This window comes from Pagrus major, chromosome 4 (assembly GCF_040436345.1).
Source record: "Pagrus major chromosome 4, Pma_NU_1.0".
NCBI lineage: Eukaryota > Metazoa > Chordata > Actinopteri > Spariformes > Sparidae > Pagrus > Pagrus major.
The window spans coordinates 14,407,960-14,432,242 of NC_133218.1; the positions used below are offsets into that span (position 1 = coordinate 14,407,960).

General features: G+C 39.1%; 2 protein-coding genes across 3 annotated transcripts in view; one reads left to right on the top strand and one right to left on the bottom strand.

The window, feature by feature from the left end:
- Positions 1–24,283, bottom strand: part of luzp2 (leucine zipper protein 2) — a 261,556-nt gene that overhangs the window by 211,010 nt on the left and 26,263 nt on the right. Inside the window, exon 3 of the mRNA XM_073463820.1 lies at positions 8,153–8,250. Within this exon, the coding sequence (XP_073319921.1) occupies positions 8,153–8,250 (98 nt within the window). The remainder of the gene's footprint in view (positions 1–8,152; positions 8,251–24,283) is intronic.
- lingo1b (leucine rich repeat and Ig domain containing 1b) lies at positions 13,254–16,319 on the top strand. 2 transcript variants are annotated; one of them, XM_073465041.1, is made up of 2 exons: positions 13,254–13,285; positions 14,501–16,319. In XM_073465041.1, exons 1-2 carry the CDS (start codon positions 13,254–13,256, stop codon positions 16,317–16,319), a joined length of 1,851 nt encoding a protein of 616 aa, XP_073321142.1. The 2 variants fall into 2 exon arrangements, with proteins under 2 accessions (XP_073321142.1, XP_073321143.1); XM_073465042.1 differs by lacking the exon at positions 13,254–13,285 and having other exon boundaries at positions 14,454–16,319.

Consider the following 24,283-nt stretch of genomic DNA (forward strand, 5'->3'; position numbering starts at 1 on the left):
TGCATACTGCAGAAATTGAATTTCATTTGCTCTGTATCCCTGTAGCTTCATCACACCCTCCTCCCCTTCATAACCCCCCTTCACTTTTTTGCTCATCTTCATCCCCCTGCTTCATTTGCACGTTCATACTTCTCCCTCTCTAACCTCCTTTTCTTCTGCAACCAAACACAGCAGTCAGATTTTTTTCCTCTGCCCTACTGCAGCCCATATTCAAGCTAACCAGATTCCAATCCTTCCATAAGTAGGAAACCTACAGTAAACAAAAATCAGAGGAAAATACTGCCAGTGCAATCAGAGAGCGTTTCTCTCCATTTCTTTTCAACTCCCCTCGCTGCCTGTGCTCTGTGTCTCTCATTCTCCCAGTGCACTGCAGCTCCTCCTTCCACCTCTCTCATCAGCTGCCCCTCCCTCTTCCTCTCTGTCTCTGCTAGGTGCAGCATGTATGTGAGCGTGTGTGAGCCAGCAGAGCCGCCTGTGTGTTTACATGTCAGCCTATCAGTGCTGCCGGATTTAGCGCATCTGGAGAGGACGAAGGCATTTCTCAAATGCCCCTCAGACAAGGGATTCACAGCGCTGCATATATCCCTCTTTCCCGTTTGAATCCAGCCTGTCTCGAATCCTGCATCCCCGTCTCCATGCTTTCGGAGGCATTTTGAATTTCCTTGGCAACATGGAGCTGCCTGAATTAGAATTCTCTGCATGACAGTCCTGGTAAGTACTCTGTCTCTATGGTGGGCTTTGAGCGCTGAGGCATTGGATCAGATTTATTATGGTGCAGTGCTGGGGCCAGGGGATCGCCAGGGAGCAAATTAACGTCAGGAATAAAATTCTGTATCGTAGGCAAATGGAAAAGATGGAGAGAAGGAGAATTATTCACTGAGGAGGGCTCCTGATCTTGTTTGTGCTTTGTCATCCAGATGGGTTTCATTTTGCTGTGTGCCATGCAATCTGGGTTTACACTGAGTATGGATCACACTCATATGATGTGTGCATGCAATGTCTAAACATAGTGTTTGCAGATAGATATTATATTGTATATACATAAATAAAGGTATATACACTGTTAACATTGGTATTGTATGTGTGTGCATGGAGGCATGCAAGCACACCTACTGTATATGTCCTGTCTTTTTATATCACCCCTAAAGGTGTGAGGCTGATCAGGAGAGTCTCTGTTTTGCGTTTCCTCCCGAGTGTTTTGCAAGGGTGGTTGTTGCTGCTTCCTAATCTGCACTCATTAACATTCATGTTCCTTCAAATGCCAGAAAACTCATCTAGACTCACACTTATACATTCTCAGCAGCCTTTTGCCGCTGGCAATTTCCAGCTGCGATGAGGAATCCTATGCAGGTGTTTGATTTGCCACAGGTTAGATAGATGGGTGGTGGTGGTGGTGTTGATGGGGAGAGTGGGAGAGTGGGCGTGGGGATGAGGGGCAACTTTGTATGATTATTTATGCAGACCAAAAAAAAAACCAAAAAAACAATCTGTCATAGATTAATCTCTATTGCTTGTTTGCATCTTTATAATCATGGCTGCAACGCTCCAGCGGACAGACAGCTATGAAGGGACTCTTCCTCTCCGTTTTTAACAGTGCAGTAACAACCTCTGCAAGCCACAGACCTCAGACAGCCTGTAAGTGAAGGGTCTGCTCTTCACATCAGAGCTTTATGAGCTACACAAAGCTCTTAATTGGGACCCCTGTAATCAGGTTATGACAGCTGATTGGAATCTCTATTTTTGGTAGTTATTTAAGCGTGTCAATGTGTGTGTGTGTGTGTGTGTGTGTGTGTGTGTGTGTGTGTGTGTGTGTGTGTGTGTGTGTGTGTGTGTGTGTGTGTGTGTGTGTGTGTGTGCAGCTTCAGAGCACTCAACAGACTCAACTGACTGAAATGAGCGAGGCATATATGACTGGAATTTGTAATTACATCTGATGAACAAATAAGTGATTAAAGCTCTCATTATTACTGGGCCAACTGTTCTTTAACAGTCTTCATAATGTCACTTAGTTCCATTCGTATGTCTATTGTATTAGTGTCTCAGTGTGTGTCATTGTAATTGCAATATCAGCACAAGCTGCTTATTATACAATTTGTGCAACATTAATGTTCTACAATTATATAATTCTAATTTTATTACACTTTATATCGGCATACATTTAAATGAAATTAACATTGATTTAATTATATAAGATGCTCATTGTTGTGCTGAAAAATAATTGTGCATACCTTAACATTTAACCTCCTTCAAATAGATTTGAGTTGGAGTTGGAGGCAGCACAAGTTGCAGCTACAGGAGCTATTGCGGATCTATTTAAACAAGCAAACACGACTCTGACATATTATCACCATATAAAGATGTGACAAATCTGTTAGCAAACTGTGAGCAAACTTTCAGCTGATACGGAGCAACGTTTTCAATTCATTCAGTTATATTCATATGAATATGAATCCACTTCTCTACTGCATTTGGCTCTTTAGCTGCTAAATGTTATGGTCACCAGCATTGTGCATCTGCTGTTGGGTGCTGGGAAGGTCGAGGACAATCGGTTTGTCAGGGCTGTTGTTTGTATTTTTTACTGAAAACGCCTGCCGGCTGTGACTGGAAGTCACGTTGATGAGGGTGTTGAGACTGAACTAAAACAGTTGTGTGATGTGAAACAAAAACAGTGCGATAAAAGACAAAGAGTGGAACTGCAGAGTCAGGTGACCAAGGGAGTCGGGGTTCATCACTACGAGCACATCCAGGTAGTCAATTGATCAATATAGAAATGGATATTTAGTGTGTAGTCATTTTGCATACCACTAACAATATCAGCATCTACAAACACTCTGATGAGATGAGTGAAACCTTTTATGCTACTACTAACCAACCATTTGTTTACCATGATGTTTAGTTGATTATATGCAATTTACACTATACAACTGTCTCAAAGTGTTTTTGAAAAAAAAACTGACAGATGCTGTGATGCCTCCACTCAAAATCAGGACCTATTGTTCAGGCACCTGTATACGGCACAGAACCCCCACTGTCTTCTGAGGCTGCTTATTGGCCAACAGAATGAGATTGATTGTTTGGTAATACTTCAGTAAAAGATCTAGTCTGAAATGTTTCTTGCATCAGAGCATTTGCTGAAAAAACAAAAAAGTAAGACTCAAAACTAAAATACATACATTTAATATAACATTACAATCACAGAAGACAGAATTAGCATACTAAAGATTTGATCTGGAATTACAACCCAGTCGCCATAATAAATGTTGAAAATGTAGGTTTCTGTAAACCACTGATATATTGCAACTTTACATTTATTTAGGTCAGTTTTCAATCTTTTGTTGTGACAACATTGTGCTTATCGTCTGGTCAGGAATATACCTGTTTTGGTCACCACAAACACTGCATGAGATGTTCTGACTTCTCGTCAAAAATATCTGTTTTATTGGTGCCCCAAAACACAGCTGGAAATAGTCCCGAGGTCATTCTAAAAATATCCTGTGGTGTTACGCAAATGCTGAAACGGTCTGGTCTCTCGTCAAAAATCTCCAACAATTTCACACTTACAAATGTGCGTTCATTGGATTGCCTTCTGTAACTTCACCGCCATCTCCTTCCATACAAATATGAAAGTCAGGTCATAAACATGTAATGTGAATGTGTGAATGTATTATTTGTATGTCGATAACTAAATCATTTCATTCTCTTTTAGGGTGACTCTTAACATCAGTCCAGGGACAGCAGATGTAAAACAGCCTTTTGGCTAATTCTGGCATGTTTACATTTGTTAAAATGTTTTTATTAATGTGCATTGTCCCTGATTATTAAACCTTTAAATAAATGTGATATGATATGATATGATATATTGTGGAAATGTCAATATGCTACTTGGCCCATGACCCATACAAATGCAAATGTGAAGGTATCAGTGGTTTGCAGAAATGCTAACTGCCAACATTTTAAATCCCGCCGACTGGGCTGAGGATTAAGCTCCGTATTCAATTCTAGGATTGACTGTTGTACAAAAAAGTGCTTTAGTTTAACTTTAAATCATGGAACCCTGTATCGCTGGTTTGATGGTAACAATTTGTATTTGACATGTTTGGGGTCAGAGACAATGCTGTTGGCCACCTTATTATGTTTCGTAGGTGAGGCAGATTCATAGCTGCGAGTTTCTCAAAGGGTTGGCCTTCTATCTTCAAGCAGATATATTAGATATTAGAATAATGTAGAACACTTGTAATCATACGAGTAAAAAAAAAAAAAAGAAGAAATTGTCTACTTGCCCCAAAAGACCTAAGATGGCAGTGAAAATAGATTAGTTGTTTTGTCTTTGAGTAGAAAAATTTAATGTGGTCTTTCCCAGATAACAGATGCATCATATCAATAAATAACAATAACATAAATTCTGTCTATGCTAATATTTGAGTTATCTATAACACGTGACAGAAAGAGAGCTTGTGGAATAAGTAGGATGTAGTGACGTCCTGACAAGGCCCAACATAGGTAGTGCATCCTTGAAGAAGAAGTAATAACATGCAGATGGGAGTATGAACTCACTTCACTCTGACATCTTAGGGAAAAAGCTCAAAAAGTTTGTTTTCGTCAGCTGATAAAATATTTTTTTTTTTATACTACAGTAGTGCAGTACAGTTAATACTAGTAAAAGGATACAGAAAATGCACACAAAGTCTATTCCATTCCAAACAAAACAAACATCTAGACACAATCAAAGCAGTGCTGCTGATCAGTTTTTCTCAATGCTTTGTTCTGTGCTGTCATATACTCAATGTTCTGTGATGTTGTAGTCTACATAATACTGAACAAAGGTATATTGAAATGAAAATTTACTATACATGCCCAAGGTGAGTAACATTTTCTTATGTTTGAGAAAAATAAGCCATAACAATCACAGACCATATTATTTACAACTGAAATCAGGGCACTCCTGCACACAACAGTTCAGTTGTGATGCCCCAGAAAGGAGCGATGTATAACTTGGCCAGTAAACATAGAGGGTGTTTTCTGAAACATGATCCATATGGAATCAAGATGCTGCCACATAATGGGTAACATCAGCCACCTTGAAAAGGAAATGGTGAGGTGATTGTGGTAAAGACTGCCAGACCACGTGTTTACAGAGTGTCTGCTGGATGGCGAGGTGACAGACGGAGGCAGATCTGTCACAGGATACTCAAAATTGCGTTCTACAAATGTATTCAGAAGGTCACAGTCCTGCTGCTCTGCGTCAGCTTCCTCATTTAAATTTAATAATAACAGCTTTATGCAAAGTATGAGACAGTCAGGGGCTACAATAGTTGGATGGAGGACTAAGGTTGCCTTATGTTCATGCTCCTGGCTGCACTAATATAGCACAGCTTATAATAATATACACTTGGAGTGATCACATTGGGAATCTTGCAAACTGTCTCATACCATTCATTCATCTGTCGAGCCCATCCTTGAGTTTAGCTGATATTTATAATATATGTGACTTCAGTCTTCTGATTTCTTCCACTTGAAAGATGGGACATGATGAATTATTGTTCAGTATTTCTGTATTCTCAAAATGTATGGGCTAGGAAAGTAAGCAATCTTGAATCTTTGTCATATTTATCAACAACACAGCTGATGCAGGCAAACCAAGCAGAAATCTATGACAGACATGGTCAATCGTTGCCCACTTTTTTCTTCTCCCCTCTGGCTGAAGATACAAGTCCTCCACGGTGAAAAGCAATAGGTTTAAATGTCCCTTTGTTCCAACTGCAATAAATGAACCTCATTTGCACTAAACCTGTTCAGCAGCACTTTATCATGCCATTCCTATGGTTTGATACTTTTAACGAATGGACACAGCTTTTTTATTTTGTTGTTTTCTGTGATTGTTTTGATCAATATTGCATGTCCACTTGTACTGTATGTTGTGTTTCTGTTTTTGCCCACTACTATAAATCAAATTTAACCTCGAGGGACAATAAAGATCTTAATACAGAATAACCTGAAGAGAGAAAATGAATGGTCGAAATTTCTTTGAATCAGTAAAAGATGCCAAGGCACTCGAACTTCATTTTTGTACTGTAGCCGGTGATAATTGTCTGAGTGATTTGGTGTGAAAATCTCCCAAAATCTCCCATTGTGCTCCCTATGATCAGCTGTAAGAGGCTTGTCTGAGGTAAAATTGCCTTCAGCATGGCATTTAGCCCTTTCCTTTCAATTCAAGTCCAAAACATCTTATATTCCCTGATGGTGAGTAGGGGATAAAGGTTTGTGTAATTTCCAGCTTATCCTACTTGACTTTCAAGAGAAACGGGTGTTAATGAAGAAAGGAGCCTCTTTTGTAGTATTACTGTTGGACTTTGTCAATGAACCAAGAAACAGATCTGCATGGTAATACTGGATAACAGATTAAATACACTGCAGTCCAACAAATATGCAAATATCTTCATATCATATCCATAATTCATTCTATTAACAAATAATGCGTCGTCGGGCCAAAGGGGAATGATCATTTCAGTAAATGGTGTAGAAGCAAGTTGTATTTCACTTATTTAAAGAAATATAAAAACATTAGCAAAAAATGTCACTGGATGGCAAATTACGTCTCCATTAAGCAATATTCTCCTTATAAACACTGAATCGAGACTAAAAGTCCATATTGCTGATCTCATAGAATGAATGGCACAGTCTGCAGCTCTGTGCAGCTTTCAGCCTCTTCCACTTAATTGTTTTGGTTCACCAGCCCGTCTGGTTGAGTCCCGCTGGCTCTCACTGACCCCCATATAAAACCGTGGGCAGCTGCTCCCAGCTCAAAAGCTTACAGCTCAAAAGCTCCCACACACTGATTGTACACTACCTGCCCAGTGAGAAATAGTAGAGTAGGCGCCAGTATCTTCTGGAGAGTCGAGTGGCTGGTAGAGATGAGCCAACATTCAGGAACCCAAGGAGATATGTTTTTAGGAGTTTAAAGACCAAATAATTCTATATTCCATTGTTGTAATGGAAGAGACGCTGTGTTCAGTGAATTTCGCTGTCCCAGCAGTGTGTGCAGGTTGTAAAAAAAAAAAAAATGAAAAGGATGACCCTTTTTTGTGTGCCAAGGACTTTCTTGTTTTGCCATAATATCAAAGGTATCGAGTATCTTTTTTTTATCATGATATTGTCTCCAATTTTTAAATTCTAGTATCATGACAACCTTACGCCATAGTACTGAAAAGGCTTTTGGACTGTGGCTTTTTGAATCAATTGATCAAAACTGCCAAATGCAGCATTAATTTTAAAACAAAATGATCAATTTTGCAAAAGTGTTTCAAGAACTCTTGAAAATACAATCTCAAGGCAAAATTGCTGAAAACACTAGCTGATGTTAATAGGCCAAGACTTACTAGAGAGGAGTTTTGTTACGCATCTCCTTTTGTTGTAGCGTATGGAACCAAAAGTCGTCTTTGTTGCACCTAAGAATGTGTCTGTCTCTGGCTGCGACATTATCTGCATTGTGCAGAAAGTGTTGGTTGCCTATTGTTGTTGTTGGACTGATGTGATATGTTTTTTTTTGTTTAATTTTCTTTTGTTTGGTTTGGTTTCTTTGTAATGTTTTAAGTGACTAGCACTGAGTTCCTGTGTGTCTCTTGTTTGTGCTTGTTTTTGCAGTCATCCACATCAGATCTTTTGTCTAGTGCTGTAATTCCTGGGAATCATAAGCAGCCTTTTGCACAGCAGACATTTTGTAACATTTTCTGTCATCTTAGAAAAAAACCAACAGTAGATGCACAATACTTGGAAAATGAAACTGAAGCAGCCAGATTCAGATTCAGATTCAGAGGAATTATTATATTCACCTGTGCTTTTCAGACTGTGACATGTCAAAATGTCTTCTAAGAAAAGGCCTTTCTTTATAATATAAAAAAATAATGGTGCCACTTGACCTCGGCACTTGAGTTGTCTTAAAAAATAATTAACTTACTAGTCTATCACACGAAAAAAGTGTCCATTGAATTATTTCAGGAGCACTACGAAAGACAGAGGATCAGAGATGATGAGGTTAGTTTCGTCCACTGACCACACAGGAGATGAGAGGGGCTTTCTGATCTTGAAGCTAGTTATTTCCAGGTCAGTAGTATGGAGGAAGAACATGAGAGAGAAAGATGCAATTCTTACTGACTTGCTATTGGCTAGGTCCCTTCGGGTGCCTTTGAACACAGTGCTGGTCTTGTGGAGGAGTGTACACAGTCCGCAGTCTTGACATGATGGGTCATGCCCCTACAGGAGTAAAGATTTGAAAATGATTTTAAATATATATATAAATATATAACAATATTAAAATACCACAAGGAGAAAAAATATTTACTTTATTCACATCTAATTATGTCAATCAAAAAGCAACCTTCCATGTAATGAAACAAACAGCTTCTGTTTTTGTACAATTTTGGATTAATTAAGAACTAAGAAGAAATAAGATCTGCTAGGCCAGCCAAAACCAGCCATGTTTCCTGACAAGTGGATAGAATGCCGTGTTGGTCAGAGTGCAGTAAAGGTACTTAAAGACAGACAGTCAAATGGGAGGCTTGATGGAGACTGTAATTTTCAGTTCCATTACAGTTGTGATGTGAAGGTGAAAAACAGACTTCTATGATCAACTACTCCATGTTCCCAGGCAACTACGAGACCATTCATCTACAGTAGCACCTGTCCAATGGAAAACTGTCCAGCATGAATGCCAAAGTGACTTTATCAGCCTGAATCTGTTGGAGCATCACTCCCAGGCTTATGATGATGATGTTTTTTCTGTCCAAACTACGTATTCATTCAATACAATTTCAGACCTCTGCTCACCTCCAAAACGAACTGTTTTTGGCTAGTTCTTGTACACTTTAATGTCCAAGCAGCTGAGATGTCCAGTTAAATCAATTGGCTTGGCTTCTCTCCACATCTTCTTTTGTGCCAACATAATGTTATGTACAATTTTACAACTATGTGCTCCACAGTGGCACAAAGCTTTGCCTGTGCACACTTCTTAAGGTTCTGTGAACTGCTTCTTTAAGAGCATGAAAAATAATCTGGCAAAAACACTGCAGACAGATAGTTTAAGTGAAAAAATGCTCTAATTGCTGGTGGAAATCTTATGGACACATCCAAACAATCTTTCTGGACTGGATTCTGTGGGATGAGGTGTTTTGAGCCAGTCTTGAGTTATTTAGTTCTCTTTGGAACTTTAATCAGTCACTGCCAGGCCCTGTCTTTTGAAGTGGGCTGTCAGAAAGCTACAGCATGAGAATTTACTGTGGGCAATGGAGACACAGGAGTAGGCAATTTCATTATCTGAGATCTTGATCAATCTTGAAGGCGTCAACAATCTACTTTTCAGGCAAATTGTAGAGAACACAGTATTCAATTTCCTCATACTTCTGCTTCCAAGCTCACTTAACCTTATCGACTTGCAGATCCTACAAATGTAAACATACTAATAGAGTGACATAGCCAACCAGATGACTATGCGGACATGATGAATGACTTCACGTAGCGCTTCCTTGGATGATGTAGTTGAACAGTGCAAAGGGACCAATGGAAGCAACATGAGGAGCATGTGCCAAAAAACAAACCTATCTTTAACAAACTATTGTGTTTTAATGTGAAAATGGAGGAATTCATAGGCTATTTCAAGTCTGAATAGTCTATAGGGCATTTCAAAATTGCCAAAACAGATCACAATTTAGGTCGTGGATCGTGATTGCGAGTGAATAGATTGTGATATTATTGTTTAGCCAAATCACCCAACCCTCTACATACAAACTGAAACAGGTATTTAAATATTGTCTAACTCTCTCATTTTTGCATGATCCCTTCCTTCAAAAGGAAGCTCTGTGCATGTGCTTCTCCTCCACATGATCACTTTAATTACTCCCCATACATTTCTTTTTCTCTTGACACTATCTCTTTCCAAATTAAATATGGCTGTAGGTATCTACTGAACTTCTGAAGCGAAACCACATGCCTCTCTGGCAGAGAGCCCTGTTAGCTAGAGGATACTGCTGTCATAAAAAGAAAGATTGAGAGTTCACTGACCCCATGCAGGTGTGTTTCTGCATCTCAACAGGAGTGGTTCCCATGCACTAAACCATTTTGTCCTTCTCTAAGCATTTGATCCTGGCATGGCGGAACATCAGGCCATGCAGTTTCTTTTTAGGTTTGCTGGGGGTTGTTACCTTTATCTTAGGCTTCCATTGAGGATTTGTTTTCATGGGATTTCTCATATCTGACTACTCATTCTTCTGGAGGATGCAGATTAGCTGGCAAGCCTTGCTGGGTAAACACAGAGACTACAGAACTGCACTGCAGCATGTATTTATTGTAACATGATTATTATTGCAGGTCACCATTTCTTTGTAATGTCATTATCGTCGGTATATTCAGCTGTGTCTTGATCTGTGCATGCTAGAGATTCAGCTTACATCTAAACATTTATTGAATTTGACATAAACACCTAATTCTGGCACAAGATGGAGCCTTTTTGCATTGACAATTAAAGTACACACCAAACAGCAAACACAATGTTTGCTGTTTGTTAGATATCACACACTGCAGATGTAGTAAAGGAGCTTCTAGATACCCTGAAAGACTCGTCCGGTGTAATCTCCCACAAACATTGTCACTTCAATGCAGGTTTTCTTGTTTGTTTGCTTTTTGGATTTTTAAATGTTTGCTTTAAATTTGTCCTGCTGAACACAAACATACCAGTGGCGGCTATCTTTATCTCTTAAATCCTATGCACATTTAATTTGCAGCTGTAGCTTATTTTTTGTTTTATCCGCACTAGTCTCTAAACAGGCACCGAATAATCAAAGCTGCATGGGATATGTTTGCCACTCAACAAAAAGCTATGTCTGCTAATGAGCACACTGTTCAAATCTATAACAAAAGAAACTGAAGTAGTCTGAAGTAGTAAAGTCTGAAACTGGAGCAGTCTCGCGAGTACAATCACTCAGAACAGTCAAAAATGAAATTATTACTGACTCAAACATGTGTGGTGCTCAAGGAAAATAATGCAGTGTACAGTGCACAGTGTGCAGACTTTGACATGAAAGTTAAGTTTTAGAATACATACTGTGGAAAATAAAAACTAGAAGGGACAATCTTGTCCACTGAAAACATCACAGCACTTTTCACTTTACATGACCTTCATTAAAAAGGGCTTTAACTCTGATGTATTTAATCAGAATTACAAACACTACTACAGAGGTGAGTCATACTACTGAATCCTGATAAGCAGTTCTGAAGAGGAAAATAGACAAATCACCTGTGTCCAGACTGCATGCATATCAATCAAAGCGAAAAAGCTAAATTATTTAATTTATCAAGGGAAATACTCAGAACTCATGCTGCATTGATGATTCATGACAGCGGTCAGAAGTTGTAAACCATCCAACAGGGACACGATAGACAAACACAATGTGCAGCAGGGTTAACAGGGAACTGACAAATAATGCTAATTAGTTTGCAACTAATGATAAAAGCTTTGTATTTGCAACTACAATTTAGTCACTTCAGTCATTATTAATTAACTATTTACGTAATTTTGTCTATATCCCAACAGTTCTTCCAATATAATTCTGCACAACAAAGGTACTTAATACACGAAAATAACCAAAGGGCATGTGTGCGCTGATGCATAAAGCTCATTTGTCTGCTCGCTTGCTTTCAGTGACCCATTAGCAGTGCACACTTCTCTTTGGTTTTGCCCTGTATTAAACCACATGGCACCATAAGAAGAGACTAACGGTGAGCCGAGATATGCTTCTGAGAGAAGACTATGACAGGGTGAGAGGTCCGCAGAGAAAATGCAAACACTCAAACAAGGACAGGAGAGAAAAGGTTTGTCCACTTGTATTGTTTCTCTGTTAAATCTATCAGAAAGAATGGAAATAATCAATGTCGAGACAAAGACTATAGGAAGCAACAGCTGAAGAGCTAAAATGTAATCCATAGACTATAGTGTATATAGTAAGGCACTGTGCTATTGTAACTGAGAGGTTATTTGCCAACTTCTTTTTTCAGGATTACGGCTCAAGGTCAAAACAAAGTGGTGATACAGTGAGTAGATCTGAGCGGTGAGGCCAGATTACACAGATAGTACCCCTGCCCTTACTACACTCACACTCATAAATCATGCATGGTACTCTGGCAAGAAAATCACCATTGCGTTTGCATTTGCTTGTTTTCGATTAGAGATGACATCAGCCAGCCTCGTCCTCATTCATATTCCTGACTTTACAAGATAAAATCACAGTCTGTGTCAAAGAGATAAACATGTCACCCGTTCTCTGCATTGAGTGGCTCAGTAATATTTCATGTCATTTAAAATCTACGGTTTAGAATCTATGGATCACAATGGATCAAACTGAACATGCTTAAACATGTGATTTTAGCATTTAAATGCACTTAATGGCAGTGTGTCTGTTCTAGAAAATATTTTACCATCCCATTGGAAAGTCATCCATTTGTAAATGTTATTACAAAGAGACAGAACAGAGTGGGAGGTCACAACGGAACTACCGTTACTCTAGCTGTCAGTTTAATAGCCTCCTTTTTAAAGTGCTCTATACACACTGGACTGACACCTAACATGTGAGGAATATGCAGCCAACAGAAATGAACAGTTCTGGAGGAAGTGAAAATGAAAGCTGCAATTACTGCTCCATTGGAACAACTCAGGCCACAATCCAAACGCCTCAGTCCAATGACTTTAATTCACTAAGAGCGATGTGTAATTTGTGTTGGTGCAATAAAAGACGATTCTAATCTTCACTATCAAGTTGAATATCTTTTAAAAGCTACAACAGCGTGGTAGACAGCCAGAGAGGTTTTAAAAAGCACTTTACCAATAACATGAAGCGCTCTTACAGAAACACTTCTGTGGTGAATGGGTTACAGAAAGAAAATGTAGTACCCTTTTCAGCTCCCATGAATCAGGACAATGTTCATTATGATGAATGTTTGGACAGTTCAAGGACTGTTTGGACTGTTGGAATATTTCAACCTCACACAATAAAATGTCCTCTTTTAAAATGAGAAGATACATCAATTATAATCACTCTTTATTGTTGAATAATTTCATGATAATGTGGAATTTAATGTCTGAATTGTAACGCAATATACTACTTTTTGATCACATATGCTAATGTGTTATTTTGTTTTTTACATCCTCGGGCCTTTAGATGTTTTTTTTGCTCGGCTAAAAATGCCAAAGTAAAAACATCAATTAGGTAATGTTGTCTTGTCTAAACAAAGTAGTGGTAAGGCCAGTCTGCAAAATGAGAAAAAATCAGTGTCATTTCTCTTACTTTGCATGAGGCTCTTCTAAGGGTGTGCCCCACAGATATAGCTGTGACTTGAAACACATGATTGATGTGAGAAGTAGAGCTTGAAGGTTTTAGCAAGTTAAAGTTCCCCCGAGTCAAAATCAAATAGGGGTTTTAAGTCCTCTGACAATCTCCCTCTCACCATTTATCACCGCTTGGCAGCAATCTCTGTTTTATATCACTGCAAGGTCAACAGCTCAGCACTGACATGAGATGTGATAAGTTTGCAAATTCTTGGAGGAGCCATTTCCCAATGTACCATGGCATTTTTGGCTGCTAATTAAAAATAGTTTGTGTGAGCGGAGACTATGTGTCACTAATTTTGGCAGTAATCGTTTTCACCATGTTAAGAAGTAAGAAGCACAGCAGGGTGGTTATAATGAGTGACTGAGCCCTTTCATTGATTGGCTGATGTTATTACTTGTGAGGAAAGCCCTCACAACACAGGGAAAGGGGTAAGGCTGCTTATGTCTTTGTAAAGGTGTACTGATAAAAGGAAATAGTCATTTATTTTATTGGCTTTGCAAACGTTATTAAGAAGGTTGTGAGAAAGAGCCAAAAATACCTGTAATTTGGGAGAACTCATTAGTATCAGATAATGGTTTATATTCTACCTTGTGAATTCGAAAACAGTGGTAAAGCTGTTACTGTACTGTATTCTAAAAATATGTTTTTAATACTGGAGAATAGTCTACAAATCACTTGATAATATCTCAATTATATATCTTTTTATGAAATTTAAGTGATATGGTATTTTCTTTTTTCTATAGGTGGACACCTTTATCTTAACCACATCAGTCTACAAATGGAAACCTTACTATTAATAGACAGAGCTTTCTACTCTTCTCCCCCCTGAAATCTGTTTCATTTTGTGTGTTCAGCTGGAATTGAGGACATACTCTGCGATCGTTATTCATGCATTCATTAAAATTCTTAATGTGATAATTTGGTGAATCAAATCCTGATTTAGTCTCTTAGAATCTAATGGTGTAATTTCCATAACTCTTTTCTTTTGATCTTTCTATTCTAGTGTGATACTGCATTGTTCAAAAATGTCACAGCCATTTCTGTACCATCATTCCACTCTACCAACCTCCCTTTCTGTCTCCACAGGTAAGAAGTAGGATGGTGTCGGGGGAGGCAGGAGGGCACAGCTACTTGGTGTCATGCTGGCAGCCCATCCTGATCCTGATGCTAGGCACCGTCCTTTCTGGCTCCACCACCGGCTGCCCGTCCCGATGTGACTGCAACGCTCAAGAGCGTTCAGTTGTTTGCCATCGACGGAGACTGGCAGCTCTTCCTGAGGGCATCCCCACTGAAACCAGGCTGCTGGACCTCAGCAAGAACCGCCTGAAAACTCTGGGGCCCGAGGAGTTCATTAACTACCCTCAGCTGGAAGAGCTGCAACTTAATGAAAACACAATTTCATCCATTGAACCTGGGGCTTTCAGCAACCTCATGAACCTTCGAATTCTAGGTTTGCGCAACAACCAGCTGAAGCTCATTCAGCTGGGTGTGTTCACAGGCATGACCAATCTCACCCAGCTGGACATTAGTGAGAACAAAATTGTCATCCTGCTCGACTATATGTTCCAGGAGCTGTACAACCTGAGGGCTCTGGAGGTTGGTGACAATGACCTTGTATTCATCTCACCCCGATCATTTCATGGCCTCAGCAACCTTGAAAGCCTCAACATTGAAGGATGGAATCTGGCCTCAGTGCCGACTGATGCCCTTAGCCATCTGCATAACCTGTTGTCACTGCGATTACGCTATCTCAACGTCACTGTCATAAGGGATTACTCCTTTAAGAGGCTGTATAGGCTCAGAGTGCTGGAGATTTCTCATATGCCTGCCCTGGATACCATGACTCCAAAATGCCTGTTTGGACTAAACCTCACATCATTGTCAATCACAAACTGTAACCTTACTGCCATCCCCTACCAAGCCATCAGTCACCTAAGATATCTTCGGTTTTTGAATCTGTCTTTTAATCCCATTCATACTGTGGAAGGGAACCAACTGTTCAATCTACAGAAGCTTCAGGCTTTTCATTTGGCTGGCGGGAGATTAGCTGCCATTGAGCCCTACTCTTTCAGAGGACTAAACCACCTCCGTGTCCTCAATGTTTCTAGCAATAGCTTGAGCACCCTGGAAGAGCCCGTTTTCCACTCAGTAGGAAACCTGGAGACCCTGGCTTTGTATGACAACCCGCTGGCCTGCGACTGTCGCTTGCTCTGGGTCTTCCGCCGGCGGTGGAGGCTCAACTTTAACAGACAACAGCCCATGTGTGCTTCTCCTGAGGTTGTGCAAGGAAAAGAGTTCAAGGACTTCCCAGACGTCCTCCCTTCTTACTATTTCATCTGCCAGAAATCAAAAATCGTGGATTATAAGGTTCAAGAAAGCCATGTAGATGAAGGAACTACGGTGCATTTCACTTGCCAAGCTGAGGGCGATCCAGTCCCTGTAATAATGTGGCTCTCCCCTAAGAAGGACTACATCACTTCAAAAACTGTCGGCTCAAGACTTTCTGTGTCAAATGACGGCACATTGGAGGTGCGTTACTCTCAAATCCAGGACAACGGCACCTACTTGTGCATTGCAAGCAATGCAGCTGGGAATGACACCAAAGCTGCTCACCTTTTTGTGCATAGTTACTCCCCCAACTGGCCCCACCAGCCAAACAAGACATTTGCGTTCATCTCCAACCAGCCCAGCGATGAAGGTGCTAATGTGACACGGTCCTCAGTTCCATTTCCATTTGATGTAAAGACACTTATCATTGCAACCACCATGGGATTTATCTCTTTCCTCGGAGTTGTCCTCTTCTGTCTTGTAATATTATTCCTCTGGAGTAGAGGGAAAGACAACACTAAGTCAAGTATAGAGGTTGAGTATGTGCCACGTAAAGAGGAAACAGAGGAGGCCAGTCCAACTGAGGCACCCATACAATTCAACATGAAAATCATGTGAACATCAAAAGGAGGCCATGTGTGCTTACAAACTGCAGTCGGGGTGCATACTATCCTCGCTTCAAATATGTACTCAGTTTATGAGCGATAGAAATTGCACAGCAGCAAACGCATCTTGACACTATACCGTAAACATTTTTTTTTTACTTCAGGGACTGAATCTTTAAAATCAAATGTTGAATTTCAAGTATCTGTAAATTTGTATTGGCAATTCTCAATCAGTATGTTAACATGCAATAAACAATGTGATTATTGCGTGTAACTAAGTTTAGGTAGTTTGAATAAAGCACATGGATCACAATGGATGGATTCCCTGTTTGAACTAGGTTTACATGATAGGTGGGCTACTGTTAGGAGGGAGGTGGAGAATAGCTTGCAGGAATAATTTTTCTATCTGCACACAAAATGTATTTTGCTTTGATGGAAGTACAAAGCACAAAATCCCACTACTAGTTCTGTTACTTAAAAGACTAAGTTGAAAGAAGTTTATCTGTTTTCTTTTGTCACTAGCAATTGCCAAGTATGACATGAGTAATAGGGGCATTTTTAGAAAAATGAAGAAATTAAAGAATATAATCATATATTGTAATATTGAGAGCTGTAATGTTACCAAAAAAAAAAAAAACTCAAATCTCTATTCTCTGAAATTGGAATCAGATGATGAGTTAGAGACAGAGGAGTCAGTGTATCTCACCACCTGCTGTGTGTCAGTGACCATGTGGCCTTTAAGTAGTTTCCAACATCATTAAATTGTGTTTTGATGTTTTCTCTGCACTTTCGGGCACTGCTGTCTGGAAGAAACTGTGGTCAACATTTCAAACAGTAGCTTTTTTCTCCATTACTTGTCACAGAGAAGTGATTTTGTCAATTGGGCTTCAATTTTACTGTGTCTATTAGTGATAATACCTGCAGTATTTCCTTAATATAGTAACAGTGGAATGAGAAGTGGGCATGTTAACACACTGAATCAGAAAAAATAAGCCATTCCGACAGTATGTGCTCCTTTCTGCCAACAAAGGAAGTCATTAAATGTATTGACATGTTTAGCAATACATATTTTTCCTGTATTTTATTCTTTCCTTGTACATTATGCTATGGCACAATAGTAATGCTTTTAATGGCTGTGGGTTTTGAACACATTACAATCCAGAAGAGCAGATTATTCAGTAAACATGTTTTTGATGCAACTACACCAAAAGAGGCTGCTTTTCAGAGTGTATAATAGTACCTCTGAAACTAATCAGATAAACAATTCAATTCATCATCAAGTGTAACAAAAAAATGTGTTTACCCATTTGGCAGCTTATTAAGTGCAAGCACTCTGTCCAAGTCCTGAGGTTATATAGTCATTGGTACGTATCAAAAATGGTGACATTTTTAATTTGTTGAGGTCAAACCTCCTGCAACACTTGTAGTGAATAGAGCAACTTCATTGTAAGACCTCATGTGTTGCTTGAGTTCTCACCTCTTTACGTAGTTTTCCCCTCTCCATGCATCTTGCAAATGGGTGAAGTTGTGCCAGAAACCCCTACCCTACATTATTAATGTGTTGCCTTAAGTAACCCATTTTACAGCTTTCAGCTGAGCAATACCCAATATCTATGTGCAAAATGGAGTTTTATGCCTCATAAGGATTTTATGTTCTCTAATTAATTTCACAGTCAAGGTCTGCTCTGAAGATAATGTGTTCATTAACTCTTAAAATACTTGTTTGAAAGGGATGGGCAGATGGAAATTCTATTAAAATAAATAACATTTTATACAACGGGGTGCTTATTTTATGCTAATCTACTATAAAAATGAATGTGAGGACACATCTTTCATCTTCAAGAGAGGTGATATCCTGTGCTGCAGTAAAGTTCAGAGCTTATTGTTTTACTGAGGAGGCACACAGTGAAGCACACTTTTAGGATGCACCTTAAATACTCATCACACTGCAGTCATTCAATGTTGGCACTTGCAAATGTGGGCATAAAAAATCACATAGTGCATTCAGACCTGGCTTTAATGTTGTAGCATATACATTTCCAAATTCCCAAGGATCTGTGTATTTGTGCACTGTAAACAAAATGGAATGTCAAAGTGAGATCATGTTAGACCATGGTATCCTATTTCTATTGTCACACCTGTTTCTTTCTTGATCAGTATAAGCTGCATATTGTACACTTCAGCTGCCATTTGAGCTCAAATTGGAATGATTATATTATTATGGTGCAAAATGTGTTGCTTAGGCTAATGCGTACCTACAGGTCACAAGGAGCACGTTTGAGAGAAGAGTTGGAGAAGTTTATATAAGATAACCTGAGACCACAAGTCAACATAAAAGATTTCTGAATACTAAGCATGGTAAATGTGTTGGCTGTAGCACAGTAATTGTTAACTTGCAACTAAATGGTTGGTTGTAGTGGGAACAGATGCTACAAACAGAAACATTTAACTGTCAGCTTAACCACTGGGAACTCAAAATCTCTGAAAGCCTGAAGGCAAAAAGACACCCGGTAATGTTTAAACGCAGTGACTGTCAGTCTGATCAAAATCTCAAGGCCGTCAAAGAATAGTTTGTTTGCTTGTGGACAGATTTGTATACAAATTTGTAGAACTTATGCAGGAGAGTAACAAACATGGCTGTGTCTTGTTTATTCAGTTGGGAAACACAGAACACTGCTAAAATGGAAGAGACTGTTGGCAAAGACTACTGTAAAACTGTCACAGAGTTTATAGGAGTTCGTAGGAAAAACCCAGAGAAAAGCTCAGGGTTTTCTGAATGAAAAATCTAATAGAATGAAATATTTTGTAACTTTGATCAGGTTAACAAAAGCCATGTAGTTGAAATAGGGCTTTGGTTACAGAACCCCCATCCCTGACTGTTGCCCAAGTGGCTGTGTTACATGTTATAACATCTGCTTAATCATGCTGCTGCATCAATTCTGATGTACTCTGGACATCGTTACTCCATGAAACAGAGCATTGCATAAATGCACTGCATATTTACCATTACCTCTATGACATTAAGATATGGTTCAACGTTTATACTTTGTCACTGATTATCAGTTTCATTCGCACAGTATGTCAGAGAAGACTATCTTTTTGTTTTATCCATAACACTTGGCAACTTACCTGTTGCATTTGGGTTCTACTCAGATGGATGGAGCAATAAAAGGTGGCAATAACAATAAAACTCATAAAAGCAAGAAAGCGAGAAGACAAAAGGAGAATGAGTTTCAAGATGGCAAAAGCATTCAAACACAAAATAGTTCTGTTGCAGTGTCTTGCTGTTGTCAATAGACAAACTCCCTCTATTTTCCTCTATGATGATTGTTTTTGCGTCTGTTAAATACTGATCTTAAGCCGTATATGTTTATGATGCACCCTGTTCTTTATTTCTGACAACATAACTGGCTATCTTCTATGATTGATCAACTTTTTATTCCTTTACTGCACTCCATTGCATATGCACTAGAAACTTGACAGGTACTGGAGTTGATTTGTAAGCATGTTTTAAGGATAGTTTGTTATTTGTTCCTCAATTTCAAGCAAGAGAAACTTGTAGGCCACACTTTATAGAATTACGGCTGCACTCTGGCTTATAAAGACACATGCAGTAAGCAGTCAGAGCTGAGCCAAGTAATCACTGAACCCTTACATTCGATTCAGTAATGAAACCAGTGCAGAGAAGCTGACAAAAAGAGGCTGATATGGATGAATGAAGGGTGTTTATTCTTTATCAATAATAATCAACTTATTGGCAGCAGAATTACACATAAACTGGAGCTGAGCCACAGCTTGTTGAGGACAAACAGCACAACATTGTAGAGGGAAAAAGCAAGTGTACTTTGAAAGGAAAAACAGTCATTTCATCTATTCAGTATTCCAACTTTGATTAAATAATGCCCTAGTTTAAAACTGAGTCATAATATGCTGAATTAATTTGGACCAACTTGATGTACAGTTTAAGAGCTGTAAAACCAATTTGTCTACAGCTATGTCCTGGCTATCAAGAAGGGCTACAGTTATGTTGAGTAAACTTCTTCACCATGACTTAAAGGAGAGGAGACTCAGATTAAAAACACAGCCAAAAAAATAACCTGAGGGAAGAAAACTAAAAGCACTTCACCAGTAAATAATGAAGCAGGAGAAATCCACAAGCCCAAGGACTTAACATTTTATCTTTGACAGGTAAGATGTGAGCTACATCTCGGGGTTATTATGAGCTGTCAACCAACACCCTCAATTTAAAATCAATTTCAAGAGTGCATTGTTATCATAGGACCTTAAAAACTTCTAGAATAGGCCAAGCATTCAAAATCTCATCTTTTCATTCACTTGGTTAATCTTTTGATCTATTAGATCTTGTCACTTCATTTGTCTCAAATCCAGATACAATCTAGATATGATTAAATACACATTCATTTACACCTAGCCATTTGTGTCCCCCATTAGTCAGATAAGAAATCCAATTTGCATAAATTCATGCAAGATGCAAATCTAAGTGGGCCAGAACACACTCCAGTCAAGACGCTGGAGGTGATGCACCAAAAACTGTCTGCAAACGAATGAACTTGAAGTCATTAGCTAATACCTAATGTTTCTGAATAACTTGCACAAGGGGTGATATGAGGATATTTATGTATATGGTTTGACAATCTAATATTCTTCATATTCTTCTTTATCATTTAATTTGTTGTGCAGTCATGCTCTTTACAGCAATATTGTGGCAATTGGCATTGAATGAGATACAGGAAGCAGCTCCCATTGTTGTCACCCCTGTTATGACATTCAAGTCAAAACAAGACAAATTAACTGATTGTGGTGTCCTGTTTATTGTGGGCCTACTTATACCATTGTTTTGTAAAACCTTGTAGAGGCATCTGGTTGGTGCCTGTTATTCAGTACCAAATTGGTTTCAATCATTTCCATTGGCTCTGTCATTAACAACAAGTCTCCACCAAATGTGGCTCACCTGTTGTTGTAAGGTTGCAAGTAACAATTATTTTCATTGTCAATTAATCTGTCCAATGATTTCTCAATTAATCGATCAGTTGTCCGGTCTACAAAATGTCTGAAAATGGTCAAAGATGTTGATATGTGTTTCCCAAAGGCCAAGATGACATCATCAAATGTCTTGTTTTGTCCACAAGTCAAACATATTCAGTTTACTGTCAAAGACAGTTGTTTTGTAGGTATTTTTAATGGTATTTAAAAGTTTGTAACTTCCTGGAAAACAATAAAAAAAATAAAAAAAATGATGTGTTAATGGGGCCCGGGCCTCACAGATTACTGTACAAAAACTCAGTTTAAAAACTTGAACAAAAACACAACTTTACGACCCTATTCTGGGGGGGACTGAATCATGCAGATTAAAGTGGTTTATGAGTAAATGCTAAGTACCCTCTTCCCCATCCCTTCCACAGGTACACTATCATTCTGTGACTACAAATGAGAGCCACAAGTATAATCAAGTGGTATCAAATATGAATAATTAACTTAATTTGTTGAGTATACAAATCAAAATGTTGTGGTCAAAATATGGTCCTTTTTTAAAAAAAACTATGTCTTCATGAATTTACAAAAAATGTGCTTTACCTTCACGTGTATCGTTATCTGTGTACGAAATGATCACTCGCTCACTCACTCACTCACTCACTCACTCAGTGACTGCCTCATTCAGATCATTCAATGGTTACACCGCTCAGTAATTAGATAAACACCACATACAACACCACCTTACTCTGTCTGTATAATCAAAAGCATTGAAAACACTGCAGACACTCTCCCTGTCGCATTACAAAACATTTGCAGACAGAAATAATTTCAGTCTGTAGATAATTGCAGTGTCATTATCACTTGCCATTATTACAAGGGCATGGCTCTGGAAGTGGCTTCTTCCATACACCACTTACTGATGTGGTAACTGTGGGAAGTAAAGACCTGAGAGACATCAGACTATAATGCCTTTCAAACCACCTCAGACAGCAATACTTCTTCAATTGTTTCGTGTTGTTCTGGCTGAAGTTGTACAGGGTTTTTTAACACTGTGTAGCAATTCTGGTCTGCCCAAAACAGTTTATAAATTTAGATTTTATTTTTTTTTCTAAAATTAAATTGAGTATACGTGCATACTCAGAAATAAATACAATGTCATTGTTCAGGAAAAGCAAAAGCTTTTTCAACCACTATTACTGGGACTGTCATTACTGTCTGTCTGTGTCTAGGGTGGGATGCTGGTGACAGAATGAGGTCATACAACAAAGTAAAATGACGGCAGTAATTGAAAGTTCCTCTGAGACACAAAAGCATTCATGAAGATGTTTTTGTAAAGCATCAACATGAGGAGTGGAATATTGTAAATACTGCCATAAAACAAGAGAAACATCTCCGTCTCAGATTTTTCTGCTTGAGAGGACGACCTTGACCATTTTTTTTTTTTTTACCTTGATTCAACTTCTAGTAGGCAGAGTAGCACTTCATTACACTCAACAAAGGCTCTGCTGCATACATAAGGAGACACCTATTTCACCTGACAGATAAAAATGGATGTGTAGCTAATGTAAACATGCAAATGCTTGACAGCAGTTTAATTTCACTGTTACCTGCTTACAGCTTCCTACAAGTTATCAACATTTTCATGGCTAGACAGACATTTCTGTTAGGAGTATGGGACAGACTGGATTACATTATAGACCTCTCTGAATAGATTAGGTTAAAGGTAGGCTGTGCAAAGTTTGCATGTGTGTATCTGAGCTAACAGTTGTAGCCAAGGGTGACTGGCCATGTGGTTCGAGTGGGAGTTAGACTGACCCACCAGCTCCATTCAGTGGTGTGTGCATGGCAGAGCAATAAATTTATCTCAGCATTTTGTCCAACAGATTGATTATGCTGGGCGTTAATTCTTACTTTGATTTAGTACGATGTGAGAAGAGGTAGCAGTGGTTACCACAGGATTTTGTGAGACTGTGATGGATTGACCTTGTATCCTCTAGGGTGGGTCCAGGGGCATGGTCCCCCTGAAGAAATTTTTTAAGTTAAATGCGTTAATCTGGTGCATTTTGAGAGATTCAAAATTTAGAGGCTATATCATAAAAAAACCATGAACATAAATAAGCAATTGCAGACAATACATAATCCAGAAATAATAAATTATAACACTGAGCTTTAGCTCTGCTGCGCGCGGTGATTAGTCCAGTCCTCACAAAATTATACAGCCTTGGTTATACAGTGTGAGCCTGTAGGCTATAGTCTATAGTCAATACTTTAGTCCACTGCTTCCATGTTGCATTAATCCAGAGTTGTAACTAAACCTTGACTTAGAGACTAGATAATCACTGTCTCCATTTAAAATTATGTGCACCTGCACACCCATATATTGTCTGGACTGGTCCTCACAGACTAAATGACTAGACAGAGAGAAATAGACTGCAAGCAAGCACATCAACTTAAAGTTACTGTTAATTGAGACCAATAGCTTTACCTGATAGCTGTTCCTGCAAGGAGTGTTTTTTTTTTTCCTTTTCATGCCCAGAAGGATAGTTCCACTTCATTAATGCTGCAAACACTGATACCCGCTATGATACAAGGGGGGCGCACTGCAATTCACGGGGCTTCAAATAGGAGTATGTGTGTGTGTGTGTGTGTGTGTGTGTGTATGTATGTGTGTGTGTGTGTGTGTGTGTGTGTGTGTGTGTGTGTGAATTCCCCGGCAAGGGGAAAGGGGCTCACAACTTGTCACATTAACCCATTCACACACACATTTACACGCGCTGCCATTCAAGACCAACCATCTCATCAGGAGCAATTTGGGGTTCAGTATCATGCTCAAGCATACTTCAACACGCAGCTGAGGGGAGGCAGGGACCGAACCAGCAACCTTCCTATTGCTGTATGACCTGCTCTAGCTGCTGAGCTACAGCTGCCCTGACACTTTGCTGAAGCAACGGTGCAACACCCCGTTAAAAATCTTTAATTCTA